General features: G+C 40.1%; 1 protein-coding gene across 4 annotated transcripts in view; it reads right to left on the minus strand.

The window, feature by feature from the left end:
- TRPC4 (transient receptor potential cation channel subfamily C member 4) overlaps positions 1-20,426 on the minus strand; it is a 155,396-nt gene that overhangs the window by 93,593 nt on the left and 41,377 nt on the right. For all 4 annotated transcript variants that reach the window (XM_073229465.1, XM_073229470.1, XM_073229456.1 and 1 more), the window contains one exon: positions 11,734-12,138. In XM_073229465.1, the coding sequence (XP_073085566.1) occupies positions 11,734-12,111 (378 nt within the window). In that variant the 5' untranslated portion in view covers positions 12,112-12,138. The remainder of the gene's footprint in view (positions 1-11,733; positions 12,139-20,426) is intronic.

The raw sequence follows: 20,426 nt of genomic DNA on the forward strand, positions 1-20,426 counted from the left end.
TTGAACACATTGAATTTGAATGTCCTGTGACTTCTGAAAACATACCCCTAAAATATCTCTAAGGAAACCTGCTTATTCTCCTATGAGATCATCTCCAATCACCTTCCTCTATCAAGATTTTTCCTTTTCTTTCTCTTACATTGAGAGTAAAACTTCATTTTATTTTATGATAAATAATATGTTTAGTTTTAATTTACTTAGACATCTGAGCCTGACCTATTTCCTCTCTCCTGACTTCTAGACCTCTCTGAAGTCAGGTTCAAGCCCCCCGTCCAACCTCTCACAGATTCACAGCCCTCCTAACCATTATGTCTACAAAGCCTTTCCTCAGAAGGAATATCTCCAGAATTCAGCCTTGACTCTGTGGTCTTCATCAGCATTTGAAACCTGCTCATAACAATTTAGAAGCGTGACACAAATTGTGAATCTTTAAACATACATCAAATCAGTACATTGGTCCTGAAATGAATGGATGATGATAACATCATACTAATAACAATACTAAATCAAATGTAAATACACCCAGCACTTTCCACAAAGTATTTTAAATTTCTGATTCTTATCCTAATTGTGAGAGGTGACCACTTCCATTTGCTGTTTCAAGTCTCATGATCACCGTCGGTCACATGAGTACCAGGGGCTGTAAGCTGGGGGTTACATTCCTACCTGCCTGATTCCAAACCTGAGCTTTTCCTACCGTTTCCTCTTCTGTGAAACGGAGCCTTAAAACATTTATTTCTATTTCTAGCTTTCCCTGTTTCACAGAATAGTTTCACCAAATATTTCACTGGGATTAAAGTGATGTTGATGGCAAATATTTCTATTTGATTCTAGAGAAAAACAGAATTTTAAGCCTGGCCCAAGAATGAATCATCTCGGTCATCTTCAGCAAGTGTCCTGAACTCCTACAAAGCTACGCTTTCTGTGTAAGGGGATGGTTCCAGGAGTCAGTGTGTGTGGGGGGAGAGAGGCAGGGAGAAAGGATGTCATCAAAATGCTCCTTGGTTCTCTCTGATTTCAGAGTTAGATATTGAGTCTTTGCTTTTTGATTGAGAGAATCAGGCAGGCAAGGTCTGGGTTAAGAGAAACATGGTAAGTCAAAGAAAAACTCATCCCACACATGAGTTTCTAGGACATGAGATTTAATGAGCAGTCCCTGCAGGTCAGGCCTTACATTTAGACTGAGAAGCGCTAAATAGAATATGCTTGGAGTGTAGCTTTTTAAGGCTGGTAGATCAAGGTCAGGGCAGAACAATCAAAGGCTCCTCAGCCGATAAAGGATTAATGGGCTCTGACACTTTAGGATAAAGTGTGCAGGAGAAGCATGAATTAGCCATTTTTAATAAACACACAATTTATCAAAGAAGTTTTTAAAATTTTAAGCACTTCATTAATACAGCTAACAATTAACATGAGTGCCAAGCAAAACAATTTCATAGATTCCATTTAAAGTGAAGATTGTATCATATTGCTAATACACACAAAAAGTCCTGTAATATGCCCACATATTACACTTGCCCAAATCTATTGAATATTTTGATGTATTTTTATAATTTCACAAAAACATGACGGTACTAGTCTCTTTCTTCTTTTACTGATGTTAAGATTCTTCAGATTTGGGGTCTTGTATAATCTAATACGGGTATTGCTTAGACATTAGGCACCATTCCTCTGTCCCGCAGAAGGAGAGATGTAAATGCAATTGGAAAATCCATATCGTTTAGAAACAACATGGGTGAGGACGCATATCCCATGTTATTACTTTCTTTAGCCTGAAGATGCAACTGGTGGCTAGATTAGATTCCCTAAGGTCAAGAGCTTGTTTGTGATCACATTTTAACAATATTTTGGTCACAGTAAGCAGCCAAGGGAATTTTAAAGATAACAGAATAACAAGAAGAGATGAGGAAATAATACTTCTTTCAGTGAAACTTTGCTCACCCAAACCATTCGCTAACTTTCCTGGCTCCTTCATCTCGAGTTGCTCCCCTGCCCCAGTGCTACAGTGGGACTGAAGCCAGGGATTCCGGATCAAGATTCATACAGTGATTCCATGTTGTTTCTGCTCAGCCCGAATAATAAATGCTGTATGTGTGACTGTACCAGACAACCGTACCACCTTAGAACCTCTCCCAAAGCTATGAAGCTATCTGTAATTTTAAGAAAAGCAGTTCCATTTCCCACATTTTTATTATGAATGGGTGAGTTTGCATGCACAAACCTGTGTGTGAGTGTGTGCGTTTGTGTGTGTGTGTGTGTGTGTGTGTGTGTGTGTGTGTGTGTGTGTACACACATCTTGGTATACTGCAAAGTTCACAGAACAGGGGAAAGTGATACATATTTTTAACATGATGTTCTAAGAGGCAGAAAGAGTTATACAGGATATAATGGCAGCGAAGAAGAGGGATATTTAATCCCATGGGGGTTTCAAGACTTGTCTCACACATGAATGAGGAAAAGCATGTGTGTTGTCTGCAGAACCACCCCCTCCAGTCTGGGAGGCAGGCGCCACTTCTGTGGGCCTCAGCTGGCAGGTCCCAGCTCAGAGACAGCCCCTGTCTGAGTCCCTTGGCCCCCGCGTCAGGCCTAGCCGCAGGGTGACACTGCTGTGCGCACCGCCTGCCCAGGAACCTTCCGCACTCCTGACACGTGCAGTCTCACGTCCCTCGTCCCAGCAACCTCTCCGTGCGCCAGTACCGCTGCTTCACTACTGCCAAGCCTTGCCTGCAGCAGCCAGGAAGAGCTGAGATCAGCTGGGGAAGTAGGCCTCCGTCGGGAGCCCCTGGCTGAAGGAACTCCAGGGTGCTCCTGGGGAGCCAAGGACATGCAGAGATCTTTCTAGACTGCTCAGAAGCAAGCTTTACTCCTAGACTGTGGCATGTTCTGAAAGGCTACGCTGCCTGGACACCTCATGGCCAAAGTGTCCAGGCAGCTGGACAGAGGCACAGTGAAGGCCATGAAAACAGAGAGCCTTGCGCTCAGCTCTCTTGGGCAAAGCAGCTGCAGCGACCCCTTCACTCCTTTGAGCTTCGGTTTCCTTATGCCTCACGGTTCAGGGTACGGGGGAGGGATCAATCCAACAGCCGGGGAAATGCATGCGGGGCAGTCCCCCAAAGCGTGCTGTGTTCCCTACTCGTGTGGGCATGCCTTTATTTCTCACTTAACTCCTGTGATTTAGACAAGTATTAAACAAGGATTCCAGGCTGCTTTGAAGGTCAGCAGGAATGAGCTCTGCAGTTCGTCAAGTGTGCACGCAGACTGCGGGAGGGTGATTTAAGTCCTCAGTGACTCTGGGTAAGTCAACTGCTCTTTTCAAAACGGCAAGATTGAAAGAACCCATCCCAAGGCGTGTGAGGAGGCTTACATGAGGCAGCAATGGAAAAGTGGACTTAAGACAGCACCGGCACATTGTGCTGCTCAATTACTGTTAACTATTTGTTACGAGCCCTTGACCCACAAACCCTATGGTAAAAGGGAATAGAAATTTACAGTGTACCTTAGCCTCCTTAATTTTTCAAATTATGTATTGTTTTTTGAAGAAAACTCTTCAATCTGCTGTTAATTGAGGATTCTCTTATATTTTGGATAATAGGTAATGCACAAATAATCTCAGTGTGTAGTTACTTATAATTTATACTTTATCTATCATAGTATTATTGTATTTAAAATTCACACTTACATCTGACAGTACTAGGTTTGTGTAACAATTGAGCCTGCACATCCAAAATTGAACAATCCTGTACACTTTTTGATGGCAGAAAGTGAGAGGGGATGATGCCATGAGGTCACACACATGAGGGAATGGGGACGGGGTGAAGTAGAGCCCGTTCCACTCACCCATCATGAGCTCACACTTACGGGACAAGAAGCTATGCATTTAGTTGGTAAATTTGCAAACATGAATTGCTCTTCCCCCACCAAGAGCACCCACCTCTTCTGGGTGGGTTTGCATGTCGTCTCAGAAAGCTACATTCTATAAAGCAGCTCTTCCAGGCTCAAAGCTCACATTTTGGAATTATTATCAAGTATTTCTAACACATGATTCAAACAACAGCAACTTGGAGCATCGATATATTAAAATATAATTGATCCAGAAACTATCAATCACGTAAAGAATAAATTGTGGTAATGAAAATAAGAACACTCTTTCTAAATGCTTGAGAAACTCATTTTTGAAAAGAACATTTGAAGTACTACACGACTTAAATCCTCATTTGAAGGCAATAAAAATTTGCTCATTTTGCATCTGATCAGAAAATATGTAAATATAGAAGAAGGCAAGTAAAGAACATTTTGAAAACAGTTTTAAGATACTCTAACCATAATATGTATTTTTTATAATTCCCCATTATATTAACACCTTATCTCTTCAATTAGTTACAGCTGTTAAATGGCTCACTGTTATTCCTTAATTTTTCTAATTATTATAATTAATGAAGCTCAGTTAACGCAACACTGGAGACATGTTATTATTTTCTAATTTAATCACATTTATAGTGGATTAGGGGGGGTTAATAAAATTAACCCCAAAACTCTTTTCACCAAAGCCCACATTTGAAACATTAGTTTCACTGTCTTACTTTAAGATAAACTCAGGCTTCAAACTACTACTAACACTTCCTAATGCACTTTCTTTGAGGAATATTTAGCCTCTTCAATACACATACTTATTTTCAATTAAATTTAAGAAATGTAAAAAGCTCAATGGCTTACATATCCTGAGCTCTCTTAATGTAGGCATTTCAGTATGTTGATTATGTCATTTTTATAACATGGTGAACAGACTTTAGCCCCCTTTTTTTTATGAGCAAATCAAGGCTTAAGACTACATGATTTGCCTGAAATTAAAAAACAGGATTTATGTCCCAACCTTTCTCTCAACTCTCTCTGTATCTCACTCCTTCCCTGCCCCCAAACAGTGAATAAAGTCCTTGATTTTATTTTCTTTTAGTGGAATGGAGAAGCCTAGATGCTTCGAGTCTTGTTTTCTTTACGGCTTGAAGTTTTTTCTTTAACGTGATTTTCAGAAGGGCCAAAGCCCCTTACTCTTGTGGACCCAAATGATTTTTTTTTTTCTACTTTCATAACTTTGTTTTCTGGTATGCTGAGAGAAAAGAACAAGAGAACATGTTTCAGAGGAATTACTTAACTATAATTTGTTGGTCTTCAAGAACAGCAAACTGTTAACATAACTAAGGAAGTCAAATGATGTATTATTTAACTTTGAATAAAAACGGCCAGTTAACTTAAGCCACTATAACAATCTAACGTAGGCCACCTTTTAAAAATTCTTCCATTTACGACAGAATTATTCAGATCTCCCATGACTGTCATTTACCATTTGACTAAACACAATCTATGCTGTTTGTTAAAATAGCTTTTAAACCCCCTGCTGTGGAATAATAAGATTCAACTTAACGTTGAGACTTTCAAAGTACTTGTCAATAAAAAATTCCTTATGTTTGTACATTGTAAAGGTCCCATTTGGGGATGAATCTCAGCTTTCTCATATTAATGGTAGATTTAGGCAATACTGTAAAACAATTTTTCTATTGATTGTTTACATCAAAATACAAAGGAAATATGGGTGACTTAACTGTCTCACAGTAAGGTAAGTATTTTGGGGGGAGATCTTTTTAACAGTTTACTATAATTCTCTCTTCTCTCCCACTCTTCTCCCATTTTCTGACTTTTGACAGTACCTAAGATGATGGTTGCGTTCATATTTAGGTTCACTTACTGTCAACATCCAGGATGTAATGAAAACAAATGGAAAGGTGCAAGCTCAACTGGTTAACTGCTGTGGAAAGTTAGAATGGTTTCATTCTGCAAGGGGTAGCGGTAGAGACTAGAGCACACAGGCTGGCTCAGCTTGTAGCGTCACCTGACAGGGACCCTCTGAAGCTCACAGGACTGCAGAGGCGGATCCCTTGTTCTGCAGCCCAACGAGGGAATTCAAATGAGTGCGAGAGTCAAAAGTTAGCCTTCTGGGGTATCTGAGTCTTGAAGCAGAAAGTAAATGAATTCAATCTGAAAATTGCAGATTTATTTAAAGACCACAGTTCTCTGCCCAGTAGCCAGGGATATATTTATTAGCGCCCATATCAGCTGAAAAGTGTTCTTTATTTTTAGTCAGCAGGAGTATTTTGGTTTGGATGTTTATTTCCACTTACATGCTAATGCCAGTTTCCTATACCAGACCCTTTGATTTTGTGATCACATACTAGGTACTGTTTCTAAAGCCACAAATTATATTAGGAAATCTACTGAAACTATTAAAAAACAAAAAAAAAGATCCCCTATGAGCACTGAGATGGAAAAAAAAAAGAGTAAACTAAATTAAATTCTCCTTTGCTTTCTCTGAACCGGGTTCTATTTCCAATGACTGCATTTCTCAAATGAAAAAAAAGAGAAATGGAGTCACACATTCTGGGGGTTTGCCAGTGCTTAACTTCATCTTTTCAGCATATTTTATATTATTAGTGTACTGGCTTGTCAATAAGAAGAGGTTATAACATACTACAGTAAGAACAGTATACTAGGTTGTTATTACAAGCTATCTCATAAAATGCTTTCACAGCATTTGAACACCGCCAGACTATTAGAAACAAGTAGATTAATACATGATCCTAATTAACAGCCAAGAAAACCGAAGCTCAGAATGATTCGGAGACTCGTGCTGTCAGCTAGTGGAGAACAGGGCTGGGAGTCAGCACTTCTTTCACTCAGCTCCGCTGCTTCCCAACGCGGCCCAGCTTCTAGTGACTTCCCTACTCCTTAGTATTTATTGAGCAGCTCATTTACGCAGCATGACAATGTTCAAGATGGAGGCCCAGCTTGAATATGGAGATCTAGAGGCTCTCTTGGAGTTACCTAACTCATATCCAAAATTAGGATAATTAATTAACGATTTCAGCGACTCCCCTTCGAATCAGTGAAGTGGCTGGAACCAGACAGCAGAGTCCCAGCACTTACATTTCCTGGTTTTGTTATCTGGAACATGTCACTTACAGCTTTGTGTGTCTTCGTCCCCCATCTAAAAATGTAGATAACAATAGCATCTACCTTCACAGGGTAATGTGACGATTAACAGATATGCAAATAAAATTCTCATCATTTCCTGGCATAGGACAGCCTCTGTAGATGTTATCTAGCATTATTATTGTGCTATCATGATGTCATTCTGACTCTCTCAAGGTCAGCTGCTGGCTATTAATTTATAGATCCTTTTGGTCAGGTCACACCCCAAGCCCCCCTGGGCCCCTCTTCCCTTCCCCTCCTTTGTAAAACGGTGTGACTGGATCAGATGACCTCCAAAATGCCACACAATAACCAAATCTGGTATTCTGCAGTAGAGCTTTAAAACCCAAATTTCTTCAACGGAAATACTCTAGTATCGTAGCTGTTGAACTAGCAAGTAATGTTTAGCAAAGCTTTTTCCCCAAAAAAGAGAAAAATACAAAGAACATATTAGTGAAATTGGGACACTCTCCTATATTAAATGCCATTTAATCATTAAGATTTAAGGGAATTGAGATCAACTGCAAGTCATGTTAGCACAGTATCGTTCAACACAGCTAACATACAACACAGAGCTATCAGTGGTCTAGAACTTCCAGCATCCTCTAAGCCAGTGGTTCTCACGTGTCACCTGCAGATTCACAGCGTAAGTCTTTATCACCCAGGTACTTATTAGAAATCGAGGTCCGGGGTCCAGTTCCCGTCCCTGCATCAGAGACTCTGGGGCCAGGACCCAGCAACCCATATGCTTTCACGAGCCCTTGCAGGATTTTGAAGATGCTGCAGACTTGAGAACAACTAACTTATGACCTGAAACCAAAGCTCTGTTTCTGACAAACATTCACTGGAGCAGCTGAAACTGAAATTGAATCTGGCCTTAGAAGACAGCAAAGAACAAGGTCTGCTAGAAATAATTAAAAGTCAAGTAGCCAATCAATTGGCTGAAAAGGGGGCTAAGAAGTCCCTGTGTTATTCCCTGCAGAGACATAAGGTACTAAGAAGGTTAAAGAAAAGTTCAAGGAAATTATCAGAGAATCACCAGAGTAGTGACTCTAGCAAGGGAACAGGGCCAGGACAAGCACAGAACACCCCATCTTCCTGCTAGAGTACAGTGGCCCGCGGGCTCTACGCCATCTACTGCATCAAAGGAATGATGTAAGTATTACTCTTTCCATTTTCTGATAGTAAAAATAAAAATAAAACATTAGAATCTCAACACCCTGATTAATGTAGGTCTACATTAAATATGGAAGGAAATATTTAATGATCTATGCCCATCTATTTATCTGTCAAAACCTAAATATCTTCACTAGATGCTGCTTTGAGAAAACCACAACTACATATACAAAAAATTGCAAGCATTTTCACGATACTTAAAGGCAGGAAGAGAAACCAACGTCAGAATGAGAGGAAAACAGGTAATGTTATTTGCTTCCGTGCACTACCATCTATGTATCAATCCCTGACCCCTTCTTGAAGTCCAAAATTTCTACTCACCTCCTACATGTCAATTTCACTAAATCAAAAACTGAGTGCACTCCAATCATGCCCTTTAAGCCTTTTCTTTAAGTCTCTCGTTAACGGGGTTCCCTTTTCCCAGGTATAACCCCTTGAACATTCTTCTTTCTTCTTCAGGCCCTTTGCTTGGGTCCCCCGCCTCTCTACCCAGTAATATTTTATACTAACTGAACCCAGTCAATTTAACTTTATAATTAGCTGAGGACTTATCTCCCTTCACCTTTTCCATTATGATTACCTTTATTTGTATTCCCAGGATATTTTTCTGTCTCTCTTCACAACTAGACCTTAAGACTCGGAAAACAGGGAGACTGTCTCCTCCCCCGTGTCCAGCACACGCCTGGCACAATTATACAGATTGTAAATTGTTCCTTAGTGGAAGTCCTAGAAAGCACACAGGTTAGTCTGAAATCTCACAGGCCTCAAGATTTCAGGATGCCATAAAATGGTGCATCTTTTTCAGGAGAAAGAAATTAATATGTAAACACATTTGTAAAAGAAAGATGTATTTCCTAATCCACATTGGTCACATTTTAAGTTCTAAGTCAGGAAAATAAGATTTGCATGCTTTTCATATTAGATCCTCTTTCTTGACTCACTTTAGGACAATTTGTGTTTATTTTTCCACTTGGATATTATTGCTTGGAGGTTTTAACATTTGGCCTCAATGACCTCAACAAAATTAACAGCAATGTTGTCCCAGAGTCTTTGGGGAACCCCAGGAGACTGAAAATTAGACAAGTTATAGTAACACAATGGCTTTCAATGATAACAGGAATCACATAAAGAATTACAATTTACAAGAGAAACAATTCCCATCAAGAACATATTTTTTACCTGCAACACAATGATTTATGGAAAGAATTATTTCAAAGGATGTTGGTCATACTTAGGAGGTATATTATCAAAGTAAATCGAACCACTAAGGTTTTAGTGGGGTTTGACTGTACTCCCAGGCCCCGAGGACATCTCTCATGTGCTCTACTGTATACGTTTCATATTGTAACAACTTCACTTTCCTTTTATGAGATACCAGGAACCCTGAGGTAGTTGGGACTTGCTCTTTCAAAATTATAAAGTTCAAACAAAAAGATAGAATTGTTGTTTATTCTCAGAGCCTTCACTGAAGAGGAAATTCTAGACTGTACAAATAGAAAAGTAAAATCCTTGGCTAGCAAACTGAGACAAGAGAAATCTTCCAGAAACACTTGGCCTGAGATATTTCAGACTCCTGGCCGCCTGCAAACCTTTACTGCCTTTTATTAATAATCAGGGTTCAGATTAAGTGCCTCTAATGACCCAGGACCTACTTGTGAGACTAGAGTTCAGCTCCGAAGTTGAACATCTTCCAACGAACACTCTTATAATAGCAGTTATCTTCTCCAGACAGCACGTTACTCTGGCCAGCACAAATGTCAAGGACCAAAGAGACATTGAAATGTGTGACCAATGTTTTCTAGAGAATAGAACTAAGGTTATTTAGTAACAAACATGAAACACACATTTAATGGCGATTTTGTTCTCAAAACGTCTTGCAATCTAAAATGGTCTAGACCACAGTCACTCTGTCTATGGTTACCGATAGAGACATGAAACGAGGGGATGGACAATATAAGATCATTGTTACTAGACCGTGCAAATACTTAGGGGTATGATTGTGGAAGGAATCTCAACATCACAAGGTGACTGAGGAAGTAGCCCCTGAATTACAGAGATTAAAAACAGAGTCCCACTCATTCCTAGGTGACCTGCACTTCCTTTGTGGTGAAAAACTGGGCTATAACATAGCATATGTCTGTGGAAGGCACCATTATCTGTCCACCCCAGTCAAGGCTTGCACAAGTTTGAAAGGACAGATGAAGTGAGCATATTTTTCTATCAATATATTTCACCAATATGATAGAAAGATAACCCACAAACAACTGGATATGAAACAGCAAAAATCCAGTGAAGCCACAGGCAGACAAGTATCGTTATTTGGGAGTGTTGTTTCATCAAAGTTTGGGTTCGGGAATGGGACTGGGGTGAGTGGTGCTCAGACGTAAGAATGGAATGTCCAACACAGCCACAGGGACACAGGCAGAGTTCTTCAGGAGACACCCAGCCATGAAGTCCTTCTAATAAGGGCAAGGGTTCTGATAAAAGTCCTACAGCAAAGCAGCAATAATACTAGTTACAGCAGAAAGCTTGCTTTAAAAGAATGTAATACCTCCTAATAGTCTATCACTGCAGAGAGAGAGAGATTTGTGCATTATCAAATAGCGTAAAAACTGCTAGAGCTGTAATAACGCATATTGTGTAAGACTGTCTTTAAATGACAGATTTTGAACCACCGCAGTACATGCAACGTCTTTGCAATTAGTCAGTGAGACCTGATGCAGGGGAGTGAAGAGCTCCTGGTGAGAAGAGAAAGGGCCAGACAGGCAATTCCGACCCAGAGCAGGAGCAATGGGGAGGGTCTAGGTCACAGCAACAAATTCCTCATCTGTTTATGTCTTTGATTGCTCCACTTTTCCTGGTGGTTAAAACAAACAAACAAACAAACAAAAAGCAACAGGGAGATAGCAGGAAAAAAGATCACATTGCATTGATAATTGCGTTCCATTTTGGTTGACCTGCTACTGATGATATTAACATATAGCCACTCTTTTTGCCATTAGTAAGTTTGACATTGTGAAGCCTACATCAGAGTTCGGTGATTTTCTAGCACTCTTTTTTAAAAAATCTAAGTCTTAACTGAAAGGGAGCCACTGGAATGTGCTAAAGAACGTTACCAAAATTAGGCGGTACCGTTCACTCCGGAAGTAAGATGCCGAATTCCAGAACAGGCGAGGAGATTGAACAGGAAAATAGCACAGTTCAGGCTGCTACTATAAGAGGTCAGAAAATGAAAGACACGAGGAAAAACACCCGTAAACGCCAGCAGTCGACGTTGGGCATGACACACACGTGTTTCCAACATACAGAAAGCCAACCGAAGCTATTTGTTTCGCTTTAGTTCCTACAAAGGGTCTGACTTGCCAGGGTAAGAGGTGCAGGTGTCTGGAGGAGATAAACTGGGCACTTAACAGTAAACTTCTGTCATAATAGTTTTCGTTTCAGTGTTTCTATATCTGAAAACTGGGCAAGAGTTCGAACATCCACAGAAACCTTCTGCAAGGAAAATAAATAAATAAACAGCATTTCTGCATGTACCTGTTTTTCGCCACTGGGCTTCTTGTGGTTCAGTAACAGCTCAACAGCCCCGACGACTTCTTTCCTGATGGCGTGTAGCAGAGCATCTCCAACATAGACGTTAAAGCTTAACAGTAGTTCAATGAGCTCCAAGTTCTCATTTTCGATTGCGATGAGGAGCGCGGTCCTTCCAAGAGGGTCAATGCAATTAATATTGATTTTAAAATAAATTTCAGCTTCCTCTAGGGATTTCTTGACACTTGCATAATCTCCCTTTTCCACGGCGTTTAAGTAGGCTTTTTCTGATGGCGAAAGTTCCGATTCTGCCCGGACTATCCTTAGCGGGATGCGATCTCTGTAGGGTGCATTGACGTTTCTTTTGTAATAGAACTGAGCCATGTTTCATGCCATGCTACGTCTCTGTCCCTGTAAGTGCGAACAAAAGCACCAGGATTAGTGTTAGCCCACTTGCTAATTACTATGCATTACCTGTCACAAGTCACAACGATGCCACTAACAACAATACCACGAGTAACGAGAGTTGTATTTCCCTTGAACAATAGAAATCGATTGAATAATTATTCCATTATCTAGAAACACAAGTGACAAAGTCCTAATCTACGAGGAATAAAAAGAGTTAGTATTTGGCAAGTTATTCTAAAAAGTTGTTTAAAAGTGACATTCATCAGAAGATACACCTGTAATTTTTGCAAATTATTTAATATTTATCATAAATATATTTATTGTTTTTTAGCACAGAACCTTAAAAATCAAAGGCTGTATCTTTGAGGTCTCAAAACTGGATCAAAGATATTCAAAGCAAGCATTTCCTTTCAATTTTCCTAATCGTGGAGACGCTGTTGGTACCACAAAATATCAGTACGTTGGCAAAATGCTTTCCATTTAGCATGTATTCTTACGAAAGTATTGACATTTAGGTTCATATGTTTCAATGATATTAATGCCCGTAAAATATCATGCTGAGCCTGATGAGCAGCATTATATTTATTTTTTTCCTTCTGTAAGGGAATTCACTGAGGAGGAAAGAATGCGTGTACTTCAGATATTAATGATCACGATGAATCTAGGCAATTCAATTTCCAAAGGAAAGATTTAGAAAAGGAGTCAATACAGAGGGAGTTCGTGATGAAAATGTTATTTTCTTAATTCTATTACCTTTATATAATGAAATGAACCATGAGTCAGGAATATATTCGTTATAAAATGTATTATCATTTGGAAGTTACAGTAAAGATATAGTTGAAGATAACATTATTTCAAGTAAATAAAAGTTCACCTTAAGCTAGATTAATAAGAACAAAGTTTTTGGAAGCTCTATTGATGTAGTATCATCCTAATGAAAGAAAACTTACAGAAGAAGATTTTATGTTTCGAATATGATTTCTTGATGGTTGCCTGATTTCATATGTATGGTCTGAACTATTTTATCCTATGTCATTTATATTCAACTCATATCTGTATTTACATATGTTCACTATATTAAAATGAATAGAGCATCCTAGGCACTTGGAGATAGTCATCTTAATTGAACTTTTTAGCCCTGATCATTTTAGGAGTAGATTAGTCAAATTTGAATAATTCTTTGACTATAGATTAAACATGCATTACATTAACAAATGTGATTTATTTACTGTAATGTTTTCAATTTGGGAATCATGCAGTGCTGGCTTGTTACCTCAACTTAGTAGTAATTCCAGTTATCAAGTAGTTATGTTTCACCTTTTGATGCCCAGATTATTCATCATCGTGTCTCAAATATTGAGATTCAGGATCTGACATACAAAACTGTTATTTCATCATCTGCTCCTTTCTGGTATATTAGATTTAGCATTTTATTAAGACCTTTCCATAGACTAAGCAAAAAGTAGGAATCCCATAATCCAGAATATTTTTCTCCAGTATTTCACATTACATTAGTCTTGGTTTTCTAAATGTATAGTCACACAGCATGATATAAATTTTCATTGCAGACCGGGTGTGTTGTGAGTTATATACATGGCAATGTTAATTATTAGAGAAAAATAAAGGATAGTATTAGTGGCTCAAATGTATTCATTTTAGGTGTGAAAATTACTTGCTTGAAGCTTGACTGTATTTCAAATACTTGGGGATGCTTTAGGTCACCAGAATAATGGGGTAGAATTTATATTATTGGATAACAGGGACAATTTCATATTCCCTTAGTGTAATTAAAACTTCAATAAATCTGGATAATTACGATGCTACATCTCATTTGAATTTTCCCATCCTGAATGCCCCATTTACGTGTCAGTGGTAATGTTCAAATAATTTGCTTTAGAAAGTCAACTGTCACCCACGTCCCGACACTTTTATCCCAGTCCATGCCGGCCTCCGTAAGAGTGCGTGGGGTCAGTGTCACTGCCTTCACACTGTAAAATTACCAGGACTACAACTTAAATGCTTCACAATGGGAGTAACTGGTATTTATATTTTATTTCTTCTCTACTACCATACTTTGTCCTTGCCCAGGATTCTTGGAAAAATTTATGAATACACCTTGTTTTAGAGTTGAATTTGAGCTTTCCTACCAATAATGTTTTTGCTCGCCACTAACAACTGATTACACAGGTTACTGAAAGTACAGGTTAAACTGAAAGTATGCACACACACACGCACACACACTACAAGAAAACTTCATGTAAATTCTGACTCAATCAGCCTAGAGGATGGAAAAACTTTCCTATTTTACTCTACTTCATTTATTTTATTAATGATGGCATCAAGGAAGTAACCAGATAGTAAACAATCCTTGGCCTCTCATTTTCGAAGTGCAGTATGTCGGTGATCATGGAAGGATTGGCGAACAGGATAGAAGGTTCTGGAGAACTGGGGGAGGGGAAGTGACTGACATAGTGAGAAATTAGACTTACTAAAATCTATTTTATTGAACCCAGATAACTACATAAGTATGTTTCAAAAAGTGATACTACAATGGAGAAAGACAAAATCTAGTCAACATCATATTTAAGATGTAAACTGGGTGTGGACATTATACGAGGCAACCTGTTTGTCCACCGTAAAGTGAGCAAAACAACACTTTTGAAGGAATGAGTGAGAGGAATCAGGTCTGAGAAAGACCTCTTACTAACTACAGTGTCCTCTTTCAAAGACATGAAAACTTATACTTGGGAGAACAGATGAATCTGAAATGTATTCAAAATATGAACCCATTACATAAATAAAAGCTGATTATTTACAATGGAATATTAAAGAACACACCCAAAGAGAGAGAAAGAGAACAATTCTGATGGCTAAAACCTTCAAAGAGTAAGAAAGTTCCTATAAATTTTCAGTAAGTAGACTTGTCCTTTGTCTGGTTGACTTGAGATACGGGGGATAATAATAGAAGGACACAAATCAAGTTTAACCTTTCAAGACGGTGACGTCTGAATGCAACAGCAAGTGGAAGGCACTGATAAGGCGGATGGAGGCCCTGAGGTGACACACTTATCAGCAACTATGGAATTGCTACTGGATAAAAGTCGTAGAAGAGGAGACTCAGTATAGCGGATACCTCGACCTAGTGTGTAAGTAAAAGCCTGTCCCTGTCCTGCACTTCTGAAATAAACCTTCTGGAGGGTAAAAGAAGTTTTCCCCATGAAATTACAGAATTTAATAGATCCTTTGACTCCAGGGGCCACTTTGACTCCACATAAACTCACAATCACTAAAAAATTCAGTATTTAGTAGGAAATAAGAAGAGTCACTAATGTTAAAAAAAAATTCAACTGAGTAAATTTGAAGACCTAATTGGCTTATTAATCAATTCATGAAGAGGGCAGCATCCCATCTGGCAAGTGTTGTACTAAACAAGGGTTTTTTTTAAGGAAAGAGAGTGGGGCAAAGGAAAGAAAGAATTGTTCCAGGCCAGGTCACTTTCCCTGAATTTTTTAGTGACTGTATACACTTGGGAATATGAAAGAACTATACAAAGTCACAGGAAAAGAGAGTCAGTTTCTGTGGCTCAGAAAAGTTTGAAAACTTCTGCAAGATCACACAGCCACTAAGTGTGCACCCAGAAGATGCAGCTGAAGGCTGAACAATGAAAAATGCCGATGGATTGTGAGAAATCGGACTTAGATGAGGTGAACTCCTTCAGGTCAAGTTCTACTCCACATTCCCAGTCAATTTTTGGTCTAAGCAGGTTTCTATTAGGGCTGCTCCTTAATGAGGCTGGTCCCTTCGTGTCCCTAGGAATTTTGTCCCTGCCTTAGTGCTCAGATCTCTGGAGATTAAGATTCTGCTTTACCCTCCCAAAACAACGTAACAAAAACAAGCACACTGAACATTTAGGATGTGCCAGATACTATCCTAAATTTTATGTATCTGAACTGTTAATCTTAAAATTCAAACAGTCAGTTATCTTACCAGCAAAAACAGTCTTATTCAGAAATAGGTGAGAATTGTAGTCTGGGACGTGCTAATTACAGCAGACGCATGGGCACGTCCAGAGAACGAAGGGAGGAATGCTCTTTCACAGAGGAAAAGGGCCGTGTAGGGAACCTGTTCCCTAGCAGCAAGTCCACTGGAGAAACTGGGAGTCCCAGTAGTTGTGGTTTCTCATGGGCTGGGCCATGACTGTCTCTCACTGGCTGCTGTGGGGATGCAGAGCTGGAAGCCTTTTTCCCACTGGGCAATAATGTAGCCAAAACACTACGGCGTCTATCCTTTCCTGTGGGGTCTGAGATTTACGAGGAGGGGTGGGTGTGGGAGCAGAGCATCCCCTGAAGGCCTCCTGGCCATGTCAGTGAGGTTTCCCTTCTTTAATTTTCAGAGAACTCAATACATCCTCAGAAAAACCCTGTGGGCTAAGCACTATAATGAGTCCCATTGGGATGGACATTGAGATTGACTAACTTGACAAAGTCTCAGGGGTTTGATAAAGATGCTCCCTATCCTAGGCCCGATTTTCCTCTTCCTGTATTACACCTTTTGCATTTCACTGTTAACTGAATGGCCACCCAGTTTCCTGGGACTGGGTGGCCATTCCAGTCTGGAGCACGTTCCCCGGTGACTGCATCCCCGGGCAGTGGGTCTCCTGATTGTGAGCCTCAGGTGCCCCCTCCCCAGCTCTCAGGGAGCTCTTGCAGGGTCCTCCCCAGCTGCTGGGCCCCTCCTAAGCATCAGTTCCTCAGATTGTAGGTGTCGCAGATTGAGTCTTGGCTCCAGCACTGATTCGTACTCAAGGCAGCAGTCTTATTTGTCACTCCCCCAGTGGCTTTTTTCCTCCTTGGGGACGATTTCCAGGTTCACAGACACCTTATCACTTGCATCTAAAACAAGACCCACGGCTCCCCTCCCCCCCACGCTGCAGTCACAGCCCTTCATGCCATCCAGGAACGCCCGGCCGGGACCTGCCAGCAGCGGGCCCCGCAAGAGGGAAGCCTCCGTGCCTCCCGGGCTCCCGCTGCCACGGCCACTGCCAGCGCTGCCCGTCTGGGCACATCTACAAGAAAACACGCGAGGGTCCACGTGGCGTAAGAACCCGGCCTTTCAGATAATCATGAAGGTATGTTAAGTAACTGGATTTGTAACCTCTAAGTATTTAGACATATGGTATGAGGGCCTCCACTCGCCCCCTTTCCCTAGCCCCCCACAAATGTTAGGGACAGGCGCAATGGGAGGGTGTCATGTGCAGTTTGGGGAACGCTCTTTTGAGACTGATCCTACCGTCAAACTGAAAGACTGTGTAGAAGAAAACTATGTGAGAATTTTTCCCCTTCAATACCTTTTGTTTTTATAGATCTGTATACCCACAACAGGGGTGAAAGTACTGATTTCATTTCTATACATACATACCTTAAACCACACTAAGAGTCGAAAAGTTAAAGATAAAATTCAAGGATTACTGCTCTTTGCTGGGTTTGTGCGTACAGTAGGGATACAGTGCAGGAAGGCTGGGGACCCCTTCCCTTCTAGATTATTGCTGTTCTCTTTCCTTCTGCAACTTCCAACATCCAGATCATGACATTCCTGCTGTAGACACTTGTCAAAGGCAAGCAGAGGAAACGGCAGAGATTCAAACTCACTTCCTCTCCTCACTGTAGCTGCCTTACTCACTGCCATTTATTAGTTTACTGTGGACTTTTCCCTTCTTACCTCCAGGGTCTAAGAATTTTTAGCTTTTGGCATGAAGAATTGTGCTTTCAAAAAAGAAATCGTAGTTCACAACATGAAAAATTCAACTTGGGAATTCTAGTTCTTCTAACAATCCCCGTAACTGTTGTATTTCTGAGGCTGGTTGTAAATAACAACTAGGAAGTTGGTAACTTTAAAAAAGATTCTTAAAAGAAGAAAATTCCATCTGAACTGAAACTGGAACAATCCATTAATATATTTTATCCTATTCAGAAGACAGAGCATCTCAGTTCCATAGTATAATAGGAAAATGATTTGAAGTAAGGGATTGTGTCTGATCTTTGTACCCCCAACAACAAGATGCAGGCCAATAAACCCTCCAGCTAGCTGCCAAATCTGTATCTACAGACAAACTCTAAATATTTTATTTATACTGAATTGCTCAATTCTCAAGTTCATCTATCAACACCAACAGGTTTCAAAACCAGAGACCATTAAAATAGTAATGTTTCGGTTAGTTGTCGAACAGAAAATCAGGAAAATCTTGCAGCTACAGAGGTGCAGCCACGCCTTTTCAATATTCACAGGAAAACATACAAATGGCCAAGCAGCAGTTCCTACTTCAGTGGCCCTCGGGAGGAGGGGTAAGCAAACCAGATGACGAGCAGGTAGCACAGACTTTTGTCATGATAACATTTATTGAAGAAATTTCTCATCCTACATATGAAACCCACAGACTACAGTCAACATGAAACATTTCATGTATAATATTCTTCTTTCATTTGTCCCCAAGGAAGGAAAGAGGGTCAACCCAGAAGGAAGAATGGAAGGAGAGAAAAAAAAGGGCAGAGAGAGAAAAAAGGAAAGAAAGAGAAGGGAATTGAAAATGACAAGAGTGAACAAAACAGTTTATAAGTGCTGCTGGCACTGACAGGAGAACTGACCACAGGCGGGGCATGGGGTGCAGCCTGCAGGGAGGGGTGCCAGGGTGCAAACAGGAGTGGGGGGTAAGGGGGAGAACTGGAGGCAATCCCTCTGGGAGTGGGGGAGCGACTGGCTAACCGAAGGGCTGTTCCCAGATGCTTCTCTATGTAGTCACCCTTTGCTCTGTTCTCCCAAGGGCAAAAATGTCACCAGCTTAGTTTCAAATTTCTCTAAATAAGGTCAGACTAGGTTACTGTCTGATTTTATAATCAAAACAGATTCCAGCCTAAGCATCCAATCCAGGAGTCTTGCCCTGACTCACTCAACACTGTTTGGTTACAACCCCTGGGGTAAGGAGGGCCTGGGGCTGGGCAGGGTGCAGAATAACAAAGAGACCTTTCAAATCCCCATCACTGTGGTGTGCACACAAGTGCTTATTGCAATTTTCTCTTTAGATTTTTTTTCAGGGCTGCCCCATAAACCCAATAATGCCCAGGGTTACTAGAAAAAATTTTATTTATTTCCGTACGCACCAGAAAGTAAGCTAATAACATCCCAGTGAGAGTGCTGTCAGGCCAAATCCCTGCAGGCTGAACATTTAGGTGAAAAGTGGAAAAAAAATATTTCCATCTATCAACCAAATATTTTGTCTACATAGGATCGGAAATTGGAATATCCATAAATACTTGTTTTCCATCCTTTAAACCAGATGTTTGGCATATTCTTATTACAACTTTCTGCCCTTGGAACCAACATTGCTGGTGTTTGGAAGAAAAACAATCATTATTATGTAAATTCTACATTTTCTGTATACAATTTTACTGAAGATAAGATCCACTAAAAATATATGTTAGTTAAGAATTATTTTAGATATCTTCTTGAAATGTTACATAATGAATGAACACAGTGAAACACCGTCTTAACTGAAGGTAACCCACAGCATCACGAGTGAATCAGTGCCCTTGGGATTTAGCAATGTGTGGAGAGCTTGACTTGCCCTTTGCTAAATTACTGCAAAAATGTTCTGATACTTCTAGTGGATCATTCTTTTTTGTTTCTTGGGTATGATGGTTAATTTTATGGGTCAGCTTGACTGGCCCAGGGATGCCCAAGTATCTGGTTAAACATTTCTGGGTGTGTCTCTCCGTGGGTTTTCAGAAGAGACTGGCATTTGAATTGATGGACTGGGTGCTTCGCTGATGTGGTTGGGTAACCCCGCATTTGCAAAGAGCCCGAACAGAACTAAAATGCAGTTCCTTCTGTCTGATGTTGACCTCAGACAGCGGTCCTCTCTGCCTTTGCACCAGGACTGTGCTTCCGATTTTCAGGCCTTCAGATTTGGACTATGACTTAGGCCGCCGGCTCTCCTGTGCAAAATGTGGCTGATATATATGTATTCATTTGGTGGTGATTATATTTAGTTTCACTTAATTTCTAACTGGCAAAATTTCTAGATATAAAGGCATGAAAATAACTTGTCAATATTTCTTTTGTTTAAACTGAACTTAAATTTCTTGAAATTAAGGCAAATGTAAATTAGCACACATATTCCAGGAGATAGATAATAGGTTTAATGCATTCTATATAGTTGTATGTTTTAATGCAAGAAATACTTAAATTATTTAAGTTTATAAAATTAATTTCCAGACTACTGGAGATTCATCAGCTTA

This window comes from Manis javanica, chromosome 1, assembly GCF_040802235.1.
Source record: "Manis javanica isolate MJ-LG chromosome 1, MJ_LKY, whole genome shotgun sequence".
Taxonomy (NCBI): domain Eukaryota; kingdom Metazoa; phylum Chordata; class Mammalia; order Pholidota; family Manidae; genus Manis; species Manis javanica.